Here is a 23,053-nt window from a genome sequence, read left to right on the forward strand (position 1 = left end):
CGAGCTCTGAGGAGTGTGTTGGCACAAGCCGAGACTGCCTGCCCTCTCTGCGACCACAGTCGCACGCACAGCTTGCCGTGGACTCAAGGGCTGTGAGGCAGTGTGGGATTGTGCTGGAAGTTCTGAAGCCTGACTGAAATCGTACAAATAAGAACCGTGCGAATCTGTTACTGTGAAGACTGAGGCACTGTCCGAGGTCAGTGTCATCTTGCCTTTGTTTACTTGCACTGGGAGGGAAACCCGGGAACTCTACCCCTGAGCTCCAACCCCAGCCCCTTTGTGCTTTTTGTTTTGAGACAGGGCCTTGATAAGTTGCTGAGGCTGGCCTCAACCTGCAACCCTCTCGCCTCAGCCTCTGGAGTCACTGGGTTTACAGGTGTGCACCACTGTGCCTGGCAGCATAATGTTTTTAAAGTCAGCTTTTAAAAACCCATCTTGGTTTTTCCCTTCTGCTTTCAGGGATCGTCATTCACAGCCCAACAGTCCCAGGCCTATAATCTCTTCCTGACTACAGCCATTGGAGATGGGGTCAGACTGTGGGACCTGAGGACCCTGAGGTAAGGCCTGCATGCCTCGCAGCACTGCTGTGGGAAGGCGCTGGAGCCAGGAGTACAGCCTGGCCTCTCCCAGTGTGCTGAGGCTGTGGCTCACCTACCACAGTTGGGACAGGTTTCTGCCACCAGCAGGGTGCTTGTGTGCTGCTCAGTCCCCAAACACACAGGAAACCCCATCCCAGGATGTGCAGGAGACCAGGCCCACCACTCGGGGGTGCCGTCCAGCAAGGCCATGCTGCTTGACCATTCCCTGGGGAGGCACGGAGTCTCTCTCCATAAAACTAGTGCCAGTTCTCTTTTTAAAATGGTGCATAATGGTGCACAGAACAGTGGGTCTTATTGGGTCAGGCTTACTGGTGCGTGTGATGTTGTTTGATCAGCCCCACACACCCTTCCCTCTCTAGGAGGTGCTTCCTCAGGTGACAAAAGGGTCCACACTGTCTTCCTGAGTCTAGTTGATTCACTTGTCACGATGCTCTGATGTTTTTTACAATAAAATTGTGTAAGGTCCTTAGTAAATAGTTGTTTGTGAACCTTAACTCCCTTGATAGACTGTTGTGCCTCCCTGCAGTCTGAACCCTTTACCTAAATAATTTGACTCTTCATTTCTCCTTTTCTGCGGTGCTGGGAAGTGAGCCTGGGGTCTTCACGTGCTCGGTGAGAGCTCTAACATGATTTATGAGGTAGAAGGTTTGTCTTTACATTATGACAATCTCTAGAAATCACTATTAATATTTTTAATTGATTTTTTCTAATTAGTTGTACATGACAGTGGACTGCATTTATACATTTTGATTGTACATGTAGCAGGATCCCATTGGTCATGCAGTCGTACATGCACATGAGGTACTAATGTCTGTTTTATTCTACGAACCTTCCTTCCCTATCCCCCTTCCCCTCCTTCACTCCCCTAAAGTGACTCTGTTCTTCCCTATGCCCCCCTTATTGTGAATTAGCTTCCGCATATCAGAGAAAACATTCTGCCTTTTGTTTTTTGAACTTATATCAATTATATATGAGAAGTTTATTTACCATTCTATCATCTTCGGGAATTTATGGTTTTAAATTGATTTTTAAGATCTCTTTGTTTAACCATTGAAAAATTCTCAAACATAAGATGTTTTCAGGATGTGGCTCAATGGTGGGGAGCTTGCCCAGCTTGTTTGCAAGGCCCAGAGTTTAATCTCCAGCAAGCAGCAAAAAAAAAAAAAAAGGAAGTGTCTTCATTGTCCGGGTGCTCCTTTTGCTCCTTTTGTGGGGAAAAGGAACAGTGGCGTGCTTCCTCTGATCTGTGTTGAGATGTGTGTTTCTTACTGTCCTTACAGGTGTGAGCGCAGTTTTGAAGGACATCCAAACCGCAGCTATCCTTGTGGAATTGCTTTTAGTCCCTGCGGACGGTTCGTGGCCTGTGGAGCTGAGGACAGACATGTAGGTGTGCACGAGAGCCGCGGGGCAGAGTCCAGCGATGCTGTCTCACGACCCTGGGGCAGGCACCCTTGTGCAGCTTGAGGGGCACCAGCCCTTCACCAAGGCTTCACCCGTCCTGTGGCGTGTCTTGGCGTGGCAGGCGAAGTTCTGAGGGGCCCTTTCCTCAGTGCCCCCCTCAGGGAACAGGTGCTGTTGGGAAGCCTCCCTCCCTCTTCCCCGGCCCCCGCCGCACCATGCACGCACCTGGAGAGGGGTCTGGTGCAGTGCACCTCAACGTCCCTCTGTCCCTGACACTCGAGAAGGTCTGGTTTTAGTTTTTCAGGGTTGCCGGACCGTGCACCACCGTGGGAGGCCTCGGACTGAGGGTCTTCTTGTTCACGGTGCTGGAGGCCAGTCAGTGGTCTGGCAGTGTGGTGGGCTCTGCTCCTTCTCAGGCATCTGAGGCAGAAACCGTCCATGGGGCACATTCCTGGCCTTGCTGGGCTGGGGCACTCGAACCTTCTCTTCCATGAGTCTCCAGTGTCTTCCAGTGTCTGCAAGGAACAGACAGTGGAGAAGCAGCAAGCCGCACGTGGAGAGCTTCATCTCACGCCGGTGGGTCCAGAGGACAGCAGGCTCTAGGTTCTGAGCCCTGGTCCTGGCCCAGGGGACAGCAGGCTCCAGGTTCTGAGCCCTGGTCCTGGCCCAGGGGCAGCAGGCTCCAGGTTCTGAGCCCTGGTCCTGGCCCAGGGACAGCAGGCTCCAGGTTCTGAGCCCTGGTCCTGGCCCAGGGGACAGCAGGCTCCGGGTTCTGAGCCCTGGTCCTGGCCCAGGGACAGCAGGCTCCGGGTTCTGAGCCCTGGTCCTGGCCCAGGGGACAGCAGGCTCCGGGTTCTGAGCCCTGGTCCTGGCCCAGGGGACAGCAGGCTCCGGGTTCTGAGCCCTGGTCCTGGCCCAGGGGACAGCAGGCTGCTGGTTCTGAGCCCTGGTCCTGGCCCAGGGGACAGCAGGCTCCAGGTTCTGAGCCCTGGTCCTGGCCCAGGGGCAGCAGGCTCCAGGTTCTGAGCCCTGGTCCTGGCCCAGGGACAGCAGGCTCCAGGTTCTGAGCCCTGGTCCTGGCCCAGGGGACAGCAGGCTCCGGGTTCTGAGCCCTGGTCCTGGCCCAGGGACAGCAGGCTCCGGGTTCTGAGCCCTGGTCCTGGCCCAGGGGCAGCAGGCTCCAGGTTCTGAGCCCTGGTCCTGGCCCAGGGACAGCAGGCTCCAGGTTCTGAGCCCTGGTCCTGGCCCAGGGGACAGCAGGCTCCGGGTTCTGAGCCCTGGTCCTGGCCCAGGGACAGCAGGCTCCGGGTTCTGAGCCCTGGTCCTGGCCCAGGGGACAGCAGGCTCCGGGTTCTGAGCCCTGGTCCTGGCCCAGGGGACAGCAGGCTCCGGGTTCTGAGCCCTGGTCCTGGCCCAGGGGACAGCAGGCTGCTGGTTCTGAGCCCTGGTCCTGGCCCAGGGGACAGCAGGCTCCGGGTTCTGAGCCCTGGTCCTGGCCCAGGGGACAGCAGGCTGCTGGTTCTGAGCCCTGGTCCTGGCCCAGGGGACAGCAGGCTCCAGGTTCTGAGCCCTGGTCCTGGCCCAGGGGACAGCAGGCTCCGGGTTCTGAGCCCTGGTCCTGGCCCAGGGGACAGCAGGCCCCGGGTTCTGAGTCCTGGTCCTGGCCCAGGGGACAGCAGGCCCCGGGTTCTGAGCCCTGGTCCTGGCCCAGGGGACAGCAGGCCGCGGGTTCTGAGCCCTGGTCCTGGCCCAGGGGACAGCAGGCCCCGGGTTCTGAGCCCTGGTCCTGGCCCAGGGGACAGCAGGCCGCGGGTTCTGAGCCCTGGTCCTGGCCCAGGGGACAGCAGGCCCCGGGTTCTGAGCCCTGGTCCTGGCCCAGGGGACAGCAGGCCGCGGGTTCTGAGCCCTGGTCCTGGCCCAGGGGACAGCAGGCCGCGGGTTCTGAGCCCTGGTCCTGGCCCAGGGACAGCAGGCCGCGGGTTCTGAGCCCTGGTCCTGGCCCAGGGGACAGCAGGCCCCGGGTTCTGAGCCCTGGTCCTGGCCCAGGGGACAGCAGGCTCCGGGTTCTGAGCCCTGGTCCTGGCCCAGGGGCAGCAGGCTCCGTGTTCTGAGCCCTGATCCAGGCCCAGGGGACAGCAGGCTGCGGGTTCTGAGCCCTGGTCCTGGCCCAGGGGCAGCAGGCTCCGTGTTCTGAGCCCTGATCCAGGCCCAGGGGACAGCAGGCTGCGGGTTCTGAGTCCTGGTCCTGGCCCAGGGGCAGCAGGCTCCGGGTTCTGAGCCCTGGTCCAGGCCCAGGGGACAGCAGGCTCCGGGTTCTGAGCCCTGGTCCTGGCCCAGGGGACAGCAGGCTCCGGGTTCTGAGCCCTGGTCCTGGCCCAGGGGCAGCAGGCTCCGGGTTCTGAGCCCTGGTCCTGGCCCAGGGGACAGCAGGGTGCGGGTTCTGAGCCCTGGTCCTGGCCCAGGGGCAGCAGGCTCCGGGTTCTGAGCCCTGGTCCTGGCCCAGGGGACAGCAGGCTCCGGGTTCTGAGCCCTGGTCCGCAGCTTCCTTAGGACATTTACAGGTGTGTGGTGCCGTCTTAGACCCATCTGTCACTGGTTTTCTTCCTCTTTTAAAACACTTCCTCATCTTAGGGACGGAGGCCTTGGGTAGGGTCCTGACAGGAAGCCTGCCGCAGAAACAGAGGAGGGCTCTTTCCACAGGCATCGGTCAGCCTTGAAAGCCTGCCCAGGGTGCTCCTATCGAGAGGGAGAGGTCAGACTCCAGGGCAGCTGTTTTCAGTCCAGCAGGTGGGGACGTGGCTAGCGCAGCGTCCTGGAGGAGGTGGGGAGGGAGGGGCCGGCCCTGCCCCAGGCACCGGTTTCTTGCTGAACGTCTTTGTGACCTGAGGTCACCACCAGGTCTGGTTTTGCCACCACACTTTCTCCTATGGGACTTGGCTGTGGTTGAGTGTCCCATCCAAAAGCTCGTGTTGGCATTCAGAGGGGCGCCTTTAGGGCCAGGAACGCTGACCCTCATGAATGGACTGCCACACTTGAGGTGAGTCCAGCCCCTTGCACTGCTGGCCCTTGCCCTGCACCAGTGACAGCACCGCCGGAGGGCCCTTGCCAAGTGCCGGTGCCTGGACCCTGGACCCTGGACCTTCCAGAGCAGTGGCAGAGCAGGTCTCTGTCCACCAACCTGGGCTCTCTGCAGGGTGGCACGGCGCTGGTGCCGGTGAAGAACGGAGCTGCTGCAGTGGCTCCTGACGTGGAAGCAGCGCTGGTGCTGGGGACGCTGCAGGCGTCTGAGACGCAGGGAGCACTTCTGAGGCGTGGCCAGAACGCTGGTGGAAACGTGGACAGCAGCGGTCATCCCGACAAGGCTGCAGGCGGAGACGAGGAACCAAGAACGTGGTCCAGCCTGCTCTCCAGGTGCTGGGAAGACAGCATAAGTGCAGGGAGCTGGGGAGTCTGGCGGAGAAACCCCTGCGGAGTGTTGACAGTGGCACGCGGCTCTGCCACTCGTGAGGCGAGGGGAGCAAAGCAGACGCCGAGCTGGTGGTGGAAGGGGAGGGAGGAGAGATTTGAAAAACCCCAGTCAGAGTCTCAAAGTGCAGAAATGTATCAGGAGCCCAGCCAGGTGAGCGGCCAGGCGATCATGAGCAGGAGGCCGCAGCTGGAGCGAGGCTGGAGCTGTGCAGGGTGGGGACAAGAGGACCCTGTGTGCACTGCAGGGTCCCTGAGGCAGTCACTGGCCAGACTCAGAGCTGGGACTTGAGGCCAGGACCATGTGAGGGTGGAGTTGCCTGCCTGGACCGCCAAGGCCACTGCCTAGGTGTGCAGAGCCTCTGCAGTGTCCATCAGTGCCCAGTGACCATGCCTTGCTGACTTGCAGATGGCCAGCCTTCCCCTGTCCTCCAGGGGGTGGGGGAGGAGACAGGAGGGAGGGGGAGGGTACGCCTCTGGTTACAGGGACTCCGAGCCCTGGTGAGGCCATGGCCTCCTAAGCCCATGGGACCCCAACTGCCTCCAGCAGCCCCACCTTTGATAGCATCCCTTGCAGCTTGGCTTTCACTAATGCTTTTGTGGGGACAAACTTCAGTCCCCAGTACTTTTAGAATACAGTTTCATAAAAATTCAAAAACGTAAGTGTGTGTGTATGTATGTGTGTGTGTGTCCCAGGGACCTCATGGCATCCACAGGTCGCTGGGCTGCCTTCAGGTTCTTCCCATCTCCATCCTGCTTGGCCTGTTTCAGTTTACCCACATCTCTATGCGAAACGCCTCACTCAGAGGTGACTGGGGCATGGCCGCTCCTCTTTGCCTGTGTGTAGACTTGGACGGGGACGTGGCTCTAGGTTTGGGGCAGGCTGCTGTCCTGGTGTTTCTGTTGGTCTCCTGTGTGTTGGCTGCTGTTCCTTTTGTCACCATGCCTGTCCCTTTTGGATCTTCTCAGTATGCTGTGAACATTCTGCTTCGTGCAGCTCTGAGCTACCTTTCTCTGGGCTGTGGGTGTGGTTCTAGAGTGTGCGTCCTCACTGGCCTTTCCTCAACCCCTTCACAGTCGTCCACCGGTTCAAGGAAATGTGGATGTGGGCCCTGCGAGGGACCCTGTGTGCTTCCCGCCTAGTGCTGCGGGGTCACTGGGTTGTGCCTTGCATCTGTGCGCCGACCTGCATCCTGCTGTGCTGCGCCCTGCTCCCGTTGTGCCCCCTCGACCATTTGTCACTGTGGCCGCAGGGCGTGCCAGGCCTTCTCAGCACAGCGACTTCCCTGCTGGGGGCTTCTGCTCAGGCCTCTGGCCACGGTGGGCTCCTGAGCTCCCTGCCTTCCCACGTCTCACGCCCTGGTCCACTCTCCCCCAGCATGTGCCCTGCTGGTGCCGGCCTGCTGGACGGCCTGGACACTCTGAGCATGCTGCCCTGTCCTTCAGCGGTGTGGTTCTGGTGGACCTGGACCTGAAGGGCTTGCAGCCTTTGACTTCCTTCGTGCCAGTTTTCTTCCTGGACACTTTCAAACGTTTCTCTCATTGTTTATTTCCAGGAGTTTGGAACTTGCTTCTAATTTCTCAAATTTGTGATTCGCTAAGTGCTTTGAATCTGACATTTTGTCTTTCACCAAGTTTAAGGAATTTTCTGTCATATTTTTCCAAACATATTCTCTCTCGTATAAATGGTGACAAAAAGATGTCACCTGCGAAGAGGAGAGCCTCACCTGATGGAGTCCAGGCCCCGCTCATCCCACTGAGGCTGCTGCGCCCCTCCGGTGGCCCTGGTTTCGCCCTCCACAATCAGGAAGCAGGAAGGTCTCAGACGTGTCTGAGGAGGTCCAGAAGGCGCGTGGTGGCCCCACGAAATTGGCTGGAGGCAAACAGGGCTTGTGGTGGGCAAGGCTCTGGTGCTTCTGGTGCTTCTGGAGCGAGCGGGTGGCTGGGGAGAGCAGGGTCCTCCCGGAGCAGACAGGGCTCCCGTGCTCCAGGTCGACGCTGGGAGCAGGTGATCCCTTGGTTCTGAGTGACTTTCTGAAAACACGCACGGCCTGTGGAGGCTTCCTTGTGTGCCCAGGTGACAGAGTGTGATGTCAGCTCAGCACATGTTGCCCCCGGTCTCCTGAGACCCGTCCTGGATCTGAGCTCATGTCCTGCGGCAGCCTGCAGAGGTCACAGGTGCCATCACTTGCTTCTTGTAGGACCTTGCTTTTGTTTCTGTGGTCCCACGTGAAAGGGGTGGTGCTTGTGGTGCAAACTGATCCACAAGGACTCTGGGCAGCTCTGCCTGGCCTGCTGGGGGCAGCCCCAGGTTCTCACCCAGGAGGACCTGTGAGGCCGCTGCCATCAGGCACTGCACCTGGTCCAGGAGGACCTGGGAGGCCGCTGCCATCAGGCACTGCACATGACTGAGGAGGACCTGGGAGGCCGCTGCCATCAGGCACTGCACATGACTGAGGAGGACCTGGGAGGCCGCTGCCATCAGGCACTGCACGTGACTGAGGAGGACCTGGGAGGCTGCGGCCATCAGGCACTACACGTGACTGAGGAGGACCTGGGAGGCCGCTGCCATCAGGCACTACACGTGACTGAGGAGGACCTGGGAGGCCGCTGCCATCAGGCACTGCACGTGACTGAGGAGGACCTGGGAGGCTGCGGCCATCAGGCACTGCACGTGACTGAGGAGGACCTGGGAGGCTGCGGCCATCAGGCACTACACGTGACTGAGGAGGACCTGGGAGGCCGCTGCCATCAGGCACTGCACGTGACTGAGGAGGACCTGGGAGGCCGCTGCCATCAGGCACTGCACGTGACCGAGGAGGATCTGCTGCCATCAGCATATTCAGGGAAGCAGGAGAATGTGGGACAACCAGCTAAGGAGGACAATGACCACATAATGGAAATCTGCAAAGCTAGTAAGCTGCAGTTCTGGAAATTAAAGCCATGCCAACCAAAAGTGATAGTCAAAGTTAAAGGTCAAAAGCAGGAAACCGAGGAACAAACCTGAGGTGAGAGTCCATCTACGAGGACTCAGTATGGGAAGCATCACCAGAAACATCAGGGGACATCCATGACCTGAGAGATAAAGTCCTCACAGAAGGGTGTCACCTGCCTCTGTGCCCCAGGTAGCATAGAGTCAGCACGTCCATAGCAAAATGGTAGGATTCTGAGAATAGGAAGAAGCTTTAGTCTTAAGAACTCCTGGGACCTCTTTCTTGGTGGCTAGAAGCAACTTGTTGATGGTTGCAACACTTTTAAAATCTTTTTATTCTTGAACGTCATGAAGAAGGTGGCCATGTCCTTCCCGTGCATGTGATCCTTCTTGGGAAGAGAGTCCTCCTGTGTACATGGTCCTTCCTGGGCAGAGAGTCCTCCTGGGCATAGGGTCCCCCTGGGCACATGGTAATTCCTAGGCACACAGTCCTTCCTATGCACAGGGTCCTTCCTGGGCACTTAGTCTTCCTAGGCATATGGTCCTTCCTGGGCACTTGGTCTTCCTAGATACATGGTCCTTCCAAGGCATGCAGTCCTTCCTGTGCACAGGGTCCTTCCTGGGCACTTGGTCTTCCTGGGCACACCTTCCTCTGCATGTGGTCCTTGGTAGTGCCTGCGGATGGCATCTGCTTCCATTGCTCTCTTGCTCTGCATGCCACGTGCATGGTAGGCCTTTCTGTAACACAAAAAGGTGCAGATGAACCCCCAACATTTTCACAGGCAACCAGCTTGTGGTTTTTGAAAAGATGGAATGAATGATGTATTTGGAAGTTAGCAGAAAGACATTGAGAAAATGCATAGCACTTCAACAGCTGAAGGAGAAACAGCGAGCACGGAGACGGATGGTGAACACTGGAGATGTGGGCTGGCAGCCAAGGGCTTAGGGAAAACCTGCACTCTGAGGCCTGAGTCCGAGTGGATGCTGGGGAGCCGGGGAGTGCAGCAGTGGAGATGCCCTGAAGGCCAGCCCGGGACACAGGGAGGAGCGTCCCAGAGGGAGGGCACATGTGGAATCCCTGGCATACTTGTGAAAGGCATCTTGACAGAACTGGTATTTAAAATTGTCATTCAGCTGTACTTCTCCTGAACTTGAAATTGCTTGAACAAATCTGCAGGTTTAGTGAGCACCTGGGAAGACTGACTCCTAGTGGTCAGCTCAGAAACACGGTTTACGAAAACTGGGTGACTGATGTCCACACAAATACAGCTCATGGGTCCAGCCGAGCCAAGCAGATGCTGCCGGGAACATCAGCCCGGTGAGAGTTCTCCAGGGCCTTATATACGTAACAATCTATGGGAGGAATGTATTGGAGGCCAGGCCAGGATTGTATATCCAGCTACCTGATCTTTGAGACGGATGCCTTTGTAAGCATGCAGACAGAATTAACAGTGCTCCCCAAGTCACTCCTGAAGAAAAGGATCCAGAAAACCCAGTTAAGACCACAGAAACCTAAATGAAACCCTGAAGGCAAGCAGTGGATATGTTGAACAACTTGGCTAAGACTAGAAGGTAGAGGCCTGTATTGATGCTGGAGCTGGTGATCCTCATGGCTCAGACTAGAAGGGGGAGGCCTGTATTGATGCTGGAGCTGAGAACTACCTGCTAATGCTGGAAGGTGAGTGGAGGGTGGGAGGTCCTCTGTGAGTGCATAAGACTTGTGGGTAGGGAGGTTACGAGGCCCTCTGTGAATGCTAGAGCTGGTGAAACACTTGGCTAAGACGAGAAAGTCTGTGAAGGGCAGAGGGCTTTGTATGAATGCTGGAGCTCTTGTGCTTTAAAACTGATACTAAAATGGGAGAAGGAAGAGTGCAACCGGAAGGCAAGTTCTCTCACTTTGTAAGTTCCGAGTGAATCGTTGTCAGGGGACATTGTTAGTAGAATATAGACTCCTCTTTGGTAAGGGTTTGCTACATTGCCTGGCTGACCTCAGACTCTTGATCCTCCTGCCTCACCTCCCCAGCAGCTGGGAGGATGGGCCTACACCCTGCTTGAGTTGTGAACTCTGTGTATTTGAAACACCTCGAACTGGATGTCAGGGAAGGTGGAGCAGAGAGGTGAAGGTACCCGAGACACCAGCCACAGGGTTAGAGAGGAAGGCTGGGTTCCTCTGAAGCTCTGACAAATGGAACACTACAGACCAGTTCAACCAGGTCACCAGGAGAGACATCCAAGCAAGCAGAGGCAAGGCAGCCTGAGCAGCAAAGGCTCTGGTGCACACAGCCTGCTCCAGAGGCCTAGCTGTGCGGCACATCGGGGTCCAGGATGAGCCTTTGTGAGCAGACTCATGGCTGGAAGGAAGCAGGCTTGCATGCTGGGCTGTTAGCACATGCCACTGGTGCACCGTCATCGTTCACAGCGGCGCCTCCTGGAGCCTGTCATCCGGGCGGCCTCAGGCCCCAGCTCCCCTTCCTGTCTGTCCCTCCCCGACCCCCTCCTCTGCCCTGCTGGCCTCTCCTCTGCTTTCAGGTTGGGGTTTGAGTATAGGAGAGCAAGGTGAGTCAGGAGGGACAGGGAGAGATGGGCAAGGGTATGCCAGGCAGGCGAAAACAGGAGTGAGCAGACCATGTGACCACGACTCAAACAGCAGCAACAGGAGAGGACCACAGGAAAGGCCCTGGGATACGCAGGTGGAATTCACACGGAAAGGCTGCGTGTGTGACGTGCAGTCAACAGGAACCACACACAAGTCTCACAAAACAGTCATAAGGACGAAATAATTACCAGTTAGACTTTAGTGACTGACTCTTAGTCACTAAGATACTCTCTTAGTCCTTGACGGGTCGTCAAGGGTACACAAATTCCAAGGCCATGGAACCTCTACACATGGATCAGCAATCTTGTAGATATTCATAATGATGTCTGTCTGAGTCAGCACGGTGTTGCTGAAACTCCTGAAAAGAACAACTTAGAGTAGGAAACTCATCTGGGGCTCAGAGTCTCATGGTCAACAGATTCCATAGCTCTGGGCCTGAGATGAGGCAGAGCATCATGGAGAAAGGGTTTGGAGGAGGAAAGCAGCTCTGGACATGGTGACCAGGAAGCAGAGAGCTGTTCTCAGCAGGGCAGAACATAAGCCCCAAGCCATACCCAGTGACCACCTCCTCCAGCCACTTCCCACCTGTCCACAGTCACCACCCCTCATGCCCATCAGTAGATGAATCCACTGATGACGTCACATCTCTCATGTGGTCATTTTATCTCTGAACCTTCTTGCATTGTCTCACATGGGTTTTGTGGGGACCCCTTACATCTAAACCCTAATAATGTGTGTGTCAGCAAGGAGGTAGCTTGTCTTCAAATGATGACCACAGCAAAAAGCCCAGTACACTACTGAGAGAGCAGACCCAGCCTGTGGTCCCTCAGCATGTGATCGAGTTATGCATCATCAGTGAGAGGAAACAGCAGCTCTTCCCATGTAGATGTTGAAACTCTGTCCTTGTTTTAAAGGTGTAAAACAAAAGTGTGAAATCGTAGGTTTTTCTGGCAATATCACTAACATCATGGGTTAGTATCTCTGAGATACAAGCAGTGCATGGGGGGAATTGGTAGCACCCAGTACCTAGGCCACACACAGAAGAGAAGGAGGCAGGGGCTGCATACCTAAGAGCCAGCCATCAGGAAAGGGCATGGCACAAGTAGAAGCAGACAGCAATAGCACACAGGGAACCAGAAGTCAGCGAAACACTGGTATTTCAAACATAAGCTGCAAGCCGGGCGCATGCCTATAATCCCAGCAACTTGGGAGGCTGAGGCAGGAGGATAGTGAGTTTGAAGTGAGCCTCAGCAACAGTGAGACCCTGTCTCTAAATTAAATACAAAATAGGGTTGGGCATGTGGCTTAGTGGTTGAGTGTTCCTGAGTTCAATCCCCGGTACTCCCCCAAAGAAACATAAGCTACAAATAAACTTTAGCCCACCCCCAAAATTTTATAAATAGAGAAAGCTTAATATGTAGTTAATAAGAATTGATAAAGGGAATAAAAAATGGGACAGAGGACTCTTGAAAATCACAAGACTGCTTTTCATAATTTATGCAAGTAAGTTTGTGACCCTGCTGGTGAGGAGACAGGCGCTGGCCTGGGGCACCCATTGGTGGAGACCCTGGCTGCTCTGTGGCCTGTAAGAGCTGCCTCTCCTTTGGTGGTGGCTACCTCACCCATGGATTTGGGGCAGCAATGGCTTGTAGAGCAGGATCCAGGAGGAAGCTCACCATGGCGCCTGGGCTGCCCTCGAGCACAGCCTTTGGCTCCCAGCAGGGCCTCCTGCCCACACCCACCTGCAGGTGGAGAGGAGACACCTGCGAGGACACAGGGCACGGGAGGTCACTCGCGTCCAGGATGAAGGGGTGCTTGCTTGGCGGCCCAGGAGGACAGCAGACAGTCAGAAAAGCCAGGGAACTCTGCAGAGCCGCGGCGGGTGGCTGCTCCCGCAGCCATGCTGGCAGCCTCCCGGAGGCCGGAGTGACGACCTCAAATGGCATGCCTGGTTGTGCTCACGGGGAGGCAGGCGCTGGGCGCTCTGTGCCAGTGGCACGTGGTGCAAGTGCCAGCAGGACCAGCCGCCCGGCGCTGTGTGTGCCCTCCAGGCACATGTGCCCAGAAGAAGAGGGAGAGTGTCCACTTCTCCAGGTTCTGGCCTCAGCACTCTGCTTGCAGACATACTTCAGAGCCACCGTTCAGCCAGCAGCCCAGTCGTGGGGATGGTCTGGGCATGAGCAAGTTTCTTCCGTCGGGGCTTCTGCGGAAGCAGGAGTCACCTGGTGCTGCCTCCTGCTGCAGCGTGGCATCGCCACCAGTGGACTTTCAGGAAGCACGCAGCTGCGTCACTCCGCGGGGGTCCTCATACGGATCTGTCCCCGATATGAAGAGCTCGAGGGCACCCGTGGCTGTGTGTGCCTGTGACGTGAAGCAGCAGTTCCCTCGGAGACAGCCCTGGTGGGCAGGCTCCAATTCCAGGTGCCAGCAGGAAGCCAAGTGCAGCGGGCACTGTCCCCCCTCAGGTTCCTGGGGAAGGACACGGTAGCACGTTCTCATGCCCTTTGGGATGTGAAAGTGAGTTTGGAATATGAACTCTCTTCTCCTTAACCTTAGTCATCAGACAGGCACTCCCGCTCGAACTGTTGAGGGGATCTGTGGGGTGTGCCGGGAGAGAGCATGCACATGCTCACTATGGTGTGGGGCGAAAGGGCAGAGAGGGGACGTGGCTTGCACCCTGCAGGTGTTGCCATGGCCGCCACCAGCTGCAGACGGCCCTTCCCTGCAGTGTGGCGCCTGCCACTGACTCTTGGCCCACCCAGAACCCTTCTCTTGTCTCCTAGGCTTACGTTTATGACCTGGGCTGCAGCACATTTTCCCACCGGCTGGCGGGACATGCAGACACCGTCTCTGGAGTGGCCTTCAACCCAGCGTCTCCCCAGGTACACCCACTTGTGCAACCTCTGCCCCATGCTTCTCCTATCTTTCAGGCTTCGTTTGGGTGAATTGTATAGTGTTTAAGATTCCGTCCAGTTTTCACTGAGTGCAGGCAGAACTTAGGAAATGAATGGTTATGGGGAGAAAGAAATGCAGAGGGTGTTTTTCGATACTGACAGTATCTGTCATTTGGTGTCTGTGCTCTGTCCAGCTGAAACGCAGAGGGTGGAACTTCCTGGCGGATGTGGCCATGTGTGGTCTCAAGGGAGTACCCACCACCCTGATAGCTGAAGAAGCAGAAGGACCAGGGCCAGTGGGATAAGGTCTCAGAGTTCTTACGACAAGACCTGGGATGCAGAGAGGACACAAGGCTCAAAGAAACTCTTAAGAGAAAAGAATAACGTGCAAATCAGTGGAGAGAAGTGGGTGCTCTGGTACTGAACGTAGAGGAAGCCCTCTGTAGAAGGAGCTGCCCTTTCTCACTTTCCAGGCCTCTGGCAGCCCTTCGTGGGGTGTACCGCTAACATCACTCCACAGTGGGGCCCTGATCTGCCCCAGCTACTCCTCTGTCCGAGGGCTTCCTCCACCCTTGCCTGTCTTCTCAGTCCTCTGCTGGTGGGTTTTTAAGGTCCCATTTTTCTTCCCTGTTACAGACAATCCTGAGATCTCATCCTCATTGTGCTTCACGCTTACCAGTAATGAGCTGATATTGCATAGACCAAGATGATTGCTTCTCTTGGTAACATGTGGCCATTCCCTGTTGTGCGTTCTTATTGGGCACCTGGGCTGGTTCCAGGTCTTGGCTATTGGGAATAGTGCCTGTTTAACCCCAGGGCTGCAGATGCCCCAGTGGACTCTTCATTGCTCCTGAAGAAAGAGTTTGCAGGAGTCCACAGAGAGGGCTTGGACATCTGTCAGTCACACCACCCTGGTGCTGGGCCAGGGTACAGTGGGGCCCCACTGGACCTGGGAGTAGGGCACATAGGGCACGTCGCATGCCCATGGTGCTGGCAGATCCCTTCAGATGTTTTGTGAATACATTTCTTACTTTGCAGTCAAGGTCGCTCCTCTGGATCCAACCCAGTGGTTGCAGGTGAGGAAGTGGCCAGCTTCCCTCTCCATGTCCTTCTTATCACGTTCTTTAAAGTCCTCTTGTCTCACTGCAGGTTTTCCAAGACACTGAGTGGTGCTGACCCCGATGATGCCCCCATAAACAGGTCCTGTGGGTGTCTCTCGTGTGCTGACTTCATTTCTTTTGTGACATACCCAGGAATGGGACGGCTAGATCACACAGTAACCTAATTTTGGTGTTTCAAGGAATTTCCACACTGTTTTCCATGGTGACTGTACTAATTTAAATTCCCTCAACGGTGCATAAGCATTTCTTTTATTCCATATCTTCACAATCACTATTCTTATCATTATTTGTAATAGCCATTCTGATTGGGGTGAGATGGAATCTCAATGAAGTCTTGATTTACATTTTTCTGATGGCTAAAGATTTTGAGAATTTTTTTCAAATATTCATTAACCATTTTTACAAGTATCTTTTTAGCTCATTTGCCTGTTTATTGATTTGGTCAACTTTTCGTTTGTGTTTACTTTTTTGAGTTCTGTGTGTATTCTGGATATTCATCCTGTTAGGTGAATAGCTTGCAGAGATTCTCTCCCACTGCATAGACTGTCCTATGCTCTGTTGATTGTTCCCCCGACTGCGCAGAAACTTTTTACATCTCTTCAAACCTCTGCCAATTCTTGTTCTTTTTTCCTGAGCAAGTGGAGTCCTGCTCAGGACATTGATGCTTGTGCCAATATCTGTGTCTTCTCTGTGTTTCCCTCAAGTAGTACCAAAGTCCTTTTTAACTTTTTGTTTCAAGACAGGATCTTGGTAAATTGATGGGGGTCTCACTAAATTGCTGAGACTGGCCTAGAACTTGCAGTCCTTCTACTTCAGCCTCACAAGTTACTGGGAGTACAGCTGTGTGTCACTGCACCTGGCCCATTTAGACAATATTAATTCTGCCTATCTACAAACATGGGAGATCTTTCCATCTCCTGTTGTCTTTCTAGTGTCTTATAACTTTCACTGTAGAGGACTTCTCACCTCCTTGTTAGGTTTGTTCCTCAGTAAGGTTTTTGAAGGCTATTGTGAATAGGATTGTTTTCCTGTTTTGTTTTTTTTTTTTTTTTTTTCCTCAGTGAGTTCATTATTGGTATAGAAAGGCGTTATGGTTTAGATGTTGTATCCCCCAAAAGCTCACGTGTGAGACAATGTAGGAAAGTTCAAAGGAGAAATGATTGGGTTGTGACAGTCTTGACCCAATCAGTGATTAATTCCCTAATAGGGATTAACTGAGTGGTAACTGAAGTGGTGGGGTGTGGCTGGAGGAGGTGATTCATTGTGGGTGTGGCTATGGGGTACATATTTTTTATCTGAAGAGTAGAGTCTCTCTCTCTCTCCCGGCTTCCTGATCACTATTTGAGCTGGCTCCCTCCATCACACTCCTCCACCATGATGTGCTGCCTCACCTGGGGCCCTGAGGAATGGAACTGGCCTTCTATGGGCTGAGACTTCTGAAACCGAGAGCCCTGAAATAAACTTTCCTCCTCTACATTTGTGCTGGTGAGGTATTTTAGTCAGAGCAACAAAAACACTGACTATGAGACTACTGATCATTGTGTGTTTTGTACCCTGATACTTTGCTGAAATTGTTCATCAGTTCATCCACCTCTATTATTTGGAGGTATAATGCTTCTTACTTAGTTTCTTTAGGGCTTTCATCATGAAGGGATATTGAGTTTTATCAGTCTTTTTCTGCATCTGTGAAGATGATCAGGTGATTTTTATCACTGGTTCTACTTATGTGCTGTATTATCTTCAGTGATTTTCATATGTTCAACAATCTTTGCATCCTGGAATGAAACCAACTTGATCATGGACTATGATCTTTTTATCATGCTGTTGAATTTGATTTGGGGACTATTTTTTTGAGGATGTTTGCATCTGTATTCATCAAGGATATTGGTCTAGTGTTCTTTCCATGTTGTATCCTTATCTGGTTTTGGTAGCAGGGTGATATTGATTTGGAGGGATTTTTTTCCCTTCACACTTTATGGAATAATTGGAGGAGTATTGATATTAACTCTTGTTTAAAATTCTGGGAAAATTTATCAATGAATCTGTACAGTCCTGGAATTTTCTTTGTTGACATTTGATTACTGCTTCAACTCATTGTTTGTTATTGCTCTGTTGAGATATTTTCAGTCTCTTGGTTCAACTTTGGTAGGTCAAATATATCTAGAAATTTGTCCATTACTTCTAGATTTTCATGAATTTCAATGGTGTTTGTTGTAATATCATCTTTTCATCTCAAAACTTATGTATTTCTGTCTTCTTTTTCTTTTGGTAGTTTGACTAAGGGCTTATAAGTTTTCTTTGTCATTTGAAATAACCAATCTGTTTCATTGATTCTTTTGATTGCTCTTTTACAATTTCTATTTTGCTTATTTCTGCTCTGATCTTTATCATTTCTTTCTTTGTACTGATGTTTGCTTCTTATTGATCTTGTTCAAAGGAGACCTTGACATATGTTGTCAGGTTATTTATTTCACATTTGTCTTAAACACAGGCACTTGTAACCATTGGTTTCTCACTCAGGACTATGCTCACTGAGTCCCACAGAGTCTCTTGTGCTGTGGTTCAATTTTCTTTGACTCTAGGAATATTTTAGTGTTTCCCCTGATTTCTTCAGTGACCCATTATTTGCTCAAAAATAAATTCTTCAATCTCCATATTTTTCATAATTTCTCTACTTTCTCTTGTGTTGATTTCTAGTTCAATTATGGTTTGATAAGATATAAAATTATTTCAGTTTTAAAATATTTACTAAGATTTGCTTTGTGAACTTTAAAAATATGATTAATTTGCAAAAAGTTCCATGAGCTTATGAAAAGAATATGAATTACACAGGTGAATGCAATAGTCTGTAGGCATATAATTGTTCACTATGTATAAGGTATAATTTCACTCTAATGTTTCTTGGTAGAATTTGGCTGGATGTTCTGTCTACTGGTGAGTTGGGTATTGAAGTCACCCACTATTATTGTGTCAGAACCTATATTTTTTGTCCAGTAGTGTGTGTTATAACATTTGATACTTCTTTATAATTATTGTATGTTCTTGATGGATTGTTCCCTTTACAATATGTGGTGAACTTATTTGTCTCCTTGACAAATTTTGGCTTGAAGTGTGCCATTCATTGGAGGTGAGCATGGCTACTCCTACTTGTGTCTGGATTCCATTTGCTTGGAATCCCCATTCTTTCACGTTCAGTGCATATATGTTTTTGCCAGTGAGATGAGTTTCTTATAGGCAGCAAATGGTTTGAATTGTGGTTTTTAATCAAATCAGCTAGTCTGCATCTTTTAGTTGAAGAATTAGGCCAGTTATATTCAGGGTTATTATTGAAAGTCATGGTTCTTGTCATTTTTGGGGTTTTCTTCTGGTTGTTTTGAAAACCCTGCATTTGATCCTTCCTCCTTGTTTGTCTTAGAGGTTAGATGATTGAGCTAAGGTTTGGTCCTTTCCCAAGTCTCATTTGCTTATCTGTTCCTCTAGGATGATTTATTTTTTTCTTTTCCTCTTGCAGTTGTTCACCTTGCTGCCCCACGTGTGTGCAAGGTTCCTTCCGCCTTCTGCAGTCTGACTTACGGTCGTGGACTACTGCAGTTTTGCTGGCTGTGGGGGCCTCTCTCTCTCAGTTCTGGAGGACAGCTTTGCTGACACAGTGCTCCAGGACCAGAAATGCCCAGGCCTCCTGGCCTGTGGAGCCTTCTTGTGCCACTTGGCTCTTCTCTCTTGCAGCTTTCAGCATGCTTTCTTTTTCTGTGCTTTTGGCACTTTGAATTAATATGCCATGAAGAGGTTCTTTTCTAGTCATGTTTATTTAGGGTCCTAAAATGCCTCTGTGCCTGGATGTCCATATCTTTCCCAATATTGGGAAATTTCCTGCTGTTTTTTTCATTGAATAGGTTTTTATGCCGTTAGCCTGTACCTTGTTTCCCTTATATTTTTCTATTCATCTTTTTGTTTTTTAATGGTGTCCCAGAGATCTTGTATGTTCTGTTCTTTCTTAGTGCCTGACTGTGATAGTTCACCACCCTTTTCTTCAAGACCTGCTATTTATCCTTCTGCTTGATCTAGTCTGTTGCTGAGGCTTCAACTGAGGTTTTTTATTTGATATGTTGAGCTTTCTGTTTCCAAAATTTTGCGTCGCCTTGCTTAGTTTGGTCAGCTCTTTTTTGCACCCCTCAACCCATGAGTCACTTTCATTTATTGAGTGCTTAGCCAGTATGCCACCCGCCTTGCTGTCTTTGAAGCTGGTGAGAGAGAGTTGTGAACCTTTGCAGGGGTCATGTTGCCTCCTGGTTTCTGGCTTCTGTGTTCCTGTGTTGAGATCTGTGCTCGGCAGGGCAGGTCTCTTTTGCTCCTGTGTGAGGGCCTCCTGGGGCAGCCACCTCTCACGCATGTGCTGGGGTGTCACCTGCATGCCGTGCTGTGAGCCGTTGTGCACCATGCGTGCTCCGGATCTGCCTTCTCAGGGGGTCTTGCAGGAGTGGAACCCTCGGGTGGTTCAGACAACAGTTACCAAGAGGAGTGTGTGGCGTGCACAGGTCACTCTTCCAGTCTGGTCTCCAGTATGTGCTCTGAAAGGGCGGAGGAGCAACTGTGCAGGGCACCTTGTAGGCAGGGTGTCCATTCTCTTTGTATTTCTCTCTGCCATGTCTGGGGGTTGACGTCCAGGAGCCTGTGTGGTACTGGGTCACCTGTGGGGGATCTTTACCTCCCATTCTTTTAGAAGTGTCTTCTGAGACATGGACAGGGCTGTGTCATGGGTGGAGTAGGGCTGGGTCTTAGTTGGCTGGGCCCAGGGTGCTGGGCTTGGTCCCAGCATGGCATAGAAAAGGAAACTAATAGTAGTAGCAACCGCAGACGGAAGCAGACCAGACACAAGTGAAGTGAAAACCAAATAAAAATGGCAGCATCCACACCAGCAGAAATATCAGGGTCAAAAATAAAAAGGAATAAACTAAAAAACTAAAAAAAGATAAAAATAAAAAAGGGAAAGGGAAAGAAAAGGCAAAAGAAGCGTTAGAGAAAAAACAGGAAGCAGTTGAGAAGAAGAAGAAGAAAGTGATACAATAAAAAGGAAGAAAAATAGAATGATAAAAGGAGAAGAAAAGAGAGTAAGAAAAGAAAATAAAATTAAAAAAATAGGAGCCGAAGATTAAATGCCAAAACACAAAGCAGAACGCTGATAGAAGACAGTGGGTCCCCGCGGAGCATCCGCTTCCTGTGCTTCCCGAGCTCCCGGGCAGCCTGCCTGCCGCTTTGCGCCACGCCACTGGCTGGGGCACCCATGCCTGCGTGGTTTCCAGGGCTTTCTAGTGAACAGAGCACCTGAGGAGAACCACCTGCTGCTGGGCCTGTGGTTTCCAGGGCTTTCCAGTGAACAGAGCACCTGAGGAGAACCACCTGCTGCTGGGCCTGCGGTTTCCAGGGCTTTCCAGTGAACAGAGCACCTGAGGAGAACCACCTGCTGCTGGGCCTGTGGTTTCCAGGGCTTTCCAGTGAACAGAGCACCTGAGAAGAAACACCTGCTGCTGGGCCTGCGGTTTCCAGGGCTTTCCAGTGAACAGAGCACCTGAGGAGAACCACCTGCTGCTGGGCCTGCGGTTTCCAGGGCTTTCCAGTGAACAGAGCACCTGAGGAGAACCACCTGCTGCTGGGCCTGCGGTTTCCAGGGCTTTCCAGTGAACAGAGCACCTGAGGAGAAACACCTGCTGCTGGGCCTGCGGTTTCCAGGGCTTTCCAGTGAACAGAGCACCTGAGGAGAAACACCTGGAGGGAAAGTTTATTTGGGGCTCAGATTTCAGGGTCTGAGGGTCTGAGTCTGTAGATTGGTGAGTTCACTGCTCTGGGCCCAGGTGACGCAGCGCGTCCTCGGGGAAGGCCCCAGGGGACAGCAGCTGACTGGCACGCATCCCCCAGGGTGTGGCTTGCCCTTGCTCTCTCTTGACAGTGTCTTTCTCAGAGCAGAGGCTGTGATCTGAATGAAGTCAGCTGCTCCATTCTTTCCCGTATGAATGGTGTCTTTTCTCTTGTGTTAGAAGGCAGCGCCAGACCCAGGGCCCTCTAGATCTCCAGTTTTCCCTTGGGAGAGCGACAGTCTTGCACTTTACATGTCAGTCTGTGACCACGTGAGTTGACTTTTGTGGAAGGGGCGAGATCTGCTCCAGACTCGTTGTTTTGTGTTGTTGTGTTTGTGGTTTTGTGTGTGGACCTCGTTGCTCAGCACCGTTGGTTGAACGGTGCCTATGTTCCTGAACAGCCTTTGCTCCTTTGGCAGAGCCCCATCGCCTGCCAGGTGTTGTGGGCTACCGGGTTCTGCTGGTCTGCTTTCTGTGACCTGCCAGCAGCAGCTGCCTGGCCGCGGGTACTGGTGGTGAGTATCAGAACCCATGGTGTCATGGTGCCACTCTTCCTTCAACATGGTTTTGGCTCTTGGATGTCTTAGGCCACTCCGTTTAAACTTCAGAATCAATTCTTTGACATACAGAAACTGACACTGGGATTTGGACTGGATTGCATTGATCTGTATATTGAGTTGACATTCTGGATCTTTCTGTGCAGGACATGGAGGGCCTCTTATGTGTATATATATATATATATATATATATATATGTATTTATTTCATTCATCAGTGTTTCATATTTTTTCTCATTTATATCTTATGGATATTTTGTTAGAATTGTACCTAAATATTTTAATTTTTAGTTTGTCAGTGTGAAGGTATTATGGTTTAGATTTCAAATCCCATTTGTTCATTGTAATGCATAGGAAAGCACTGACTTGTGCATATTAAACTGTGTCCTGCAGCTGGCAGTTATTTCCATATTTTTAAAAAAAATTTAATTTGTTCTAATTTCTCTACATGACCATAGAATGCATTTGCACACATTGTACACAACTGGAGCATAACTTCTCATTCCTCTGGCTCTACATGGTGCTGAGTCACCATGTAATTAGGGTAATAATGTCTGTCTCATTCTACTGTCCTTTCCATCCCCACTGCCTCACCCCTAACCTCACTGCTCTCTGTACAATCTAAAGTTCCTTCATTCTTTGTTTTTCTGGGATTGACTTATTTCACTTACCATGAGATTCTCTAGTTCTGTCCATTTACCTGCAAATTCCAAAATTTCATGCTTCTTTAAGGCTAATATTCCATTATGTATATATACCACATTTTCTTTATCCATTCATCTGTTGAAGGGCATCTAGGTTGGTTCCATAGTTTAGCTCTTGTGAGTCAAGCTGCTCTAAACATTGATGTGGCTGCTGATTTTAAATCCTTTGGTTATAAACTGAGGAGTGGGATAGCTGGGTCAAATGGTGGTTCCATTCCAAGTTTTCTGAGGAATCTCCATACTGCTTTCCATAATGGTTGCACCAGTATTCATTCCCACTAGCAATGAATGAGTATATCTTTTTCCTAACATCTTCACCAACATTTTTTGTTGCTTGTATTCTTGATCATTTCCATTCTGATTGGAGTGAGATGAAATCTGTAATGGTTGATTCGAATTGTCAACTTGATTGGATTAAGAGATGCCAATGATTAAAAGGCCTCTGGGTGTGTCAATGAGGGCGTGTCTAGGAATGATTGGAATGTGCGATAGTGAACTGAAGTGGAGTCCCTCCTTAAGTGTGAGAAGCACTGTTGATCTTTCTTGTTTTGGGGCTTGTGTGTCTTGGACTGTGCAGCTACTGGTTCTTCCAGCTCTCCAGGTGCAGACGGCCATTGTGAACCATCCGTCTTCTGGTTGTGTAAACCAATCTAAATAAATCCCCTTTTTTATAATCATACTTCCTATTGATTCTGTTCCTGTAGAGAACCCTGACTAATACAAAATCTTAGAGTAGTTTTGATTTGCATTTCTCTAATTGCATGAAATGATGAACTTTTCTTCATATGTTTGTTGATGAATTATATTTCTTCTATGAAGTGTCTGTTCAGTTCCTTAGCTCATTTGTTGATTGGGTTTTTTTGGTGTTAAGTTTTTTGAGTTCTTCATATAGCCTGGAGATTAGCACTTTATCTAAGGTGTGTGCAGTAAAGA

The 23,053-nt window shown here is 51.5% G+C and overlaps 1 protein-coding gene across 19 annotated transcripts in view; it reads left to right on the plus strand.

The window, feature by feature from the left end:
- Wdr27 (WD repeat domain 27) overlaps positions 1 to 23,053 on the plus strand; it is a 170,497-nt gene that overhangs the window by 84,468 nt on the left and 62,976 nt on the right. For 9 of the 19 annotated variants that reach the window (XR_007109388.1, XM_047557521.1, XM_047557519.1 and 6 more), the window contains 4 exons: positions 460 to 557; positions 1,880 to 1,982; positions 5,194 to 5,411; positions 13,777 to 13,875. Coding sequence is in view for 13 of the 19 variants with exons in the window: in XM_047557521.1 (XP_047413477.1) it covers positions 460 to 557; positions 1,880 to 1,982; positions 5,194 to 5,411; positions 13,777 to 13,875 (518 nt within the window). In the remaining 6 variants the exon portion in view is untranslated. Of the gene's footprint in view, positions 1 to 459; positions 558 to 1,879; positions 1,983 to 5,193; positions 5,412 to 7,164; positions 10,076 to 13,776; positions 13,876 to 23,053 lie in introns of those variants that run through there. The other 10 variants (XR_007109392.1, XM_047557524.1, XM_047557530.1 and 7 more) reach the window with 5 other exon arrangements.

The sequence above is a fragment of the Sciurus carolinensis genome, chromosome 7, assembly GCF_902686445.1.
Source record: "Sciurus carolinensis chromosome 7, mSciCar1.2, whole genome shotgun sequence".
Taxonomy (NCBI): Eukaryota; Metazoa; Chordata; class Mammalia; order Rodentia; family Sciuridae; genus Sciurus; species Sciurus carolinensis.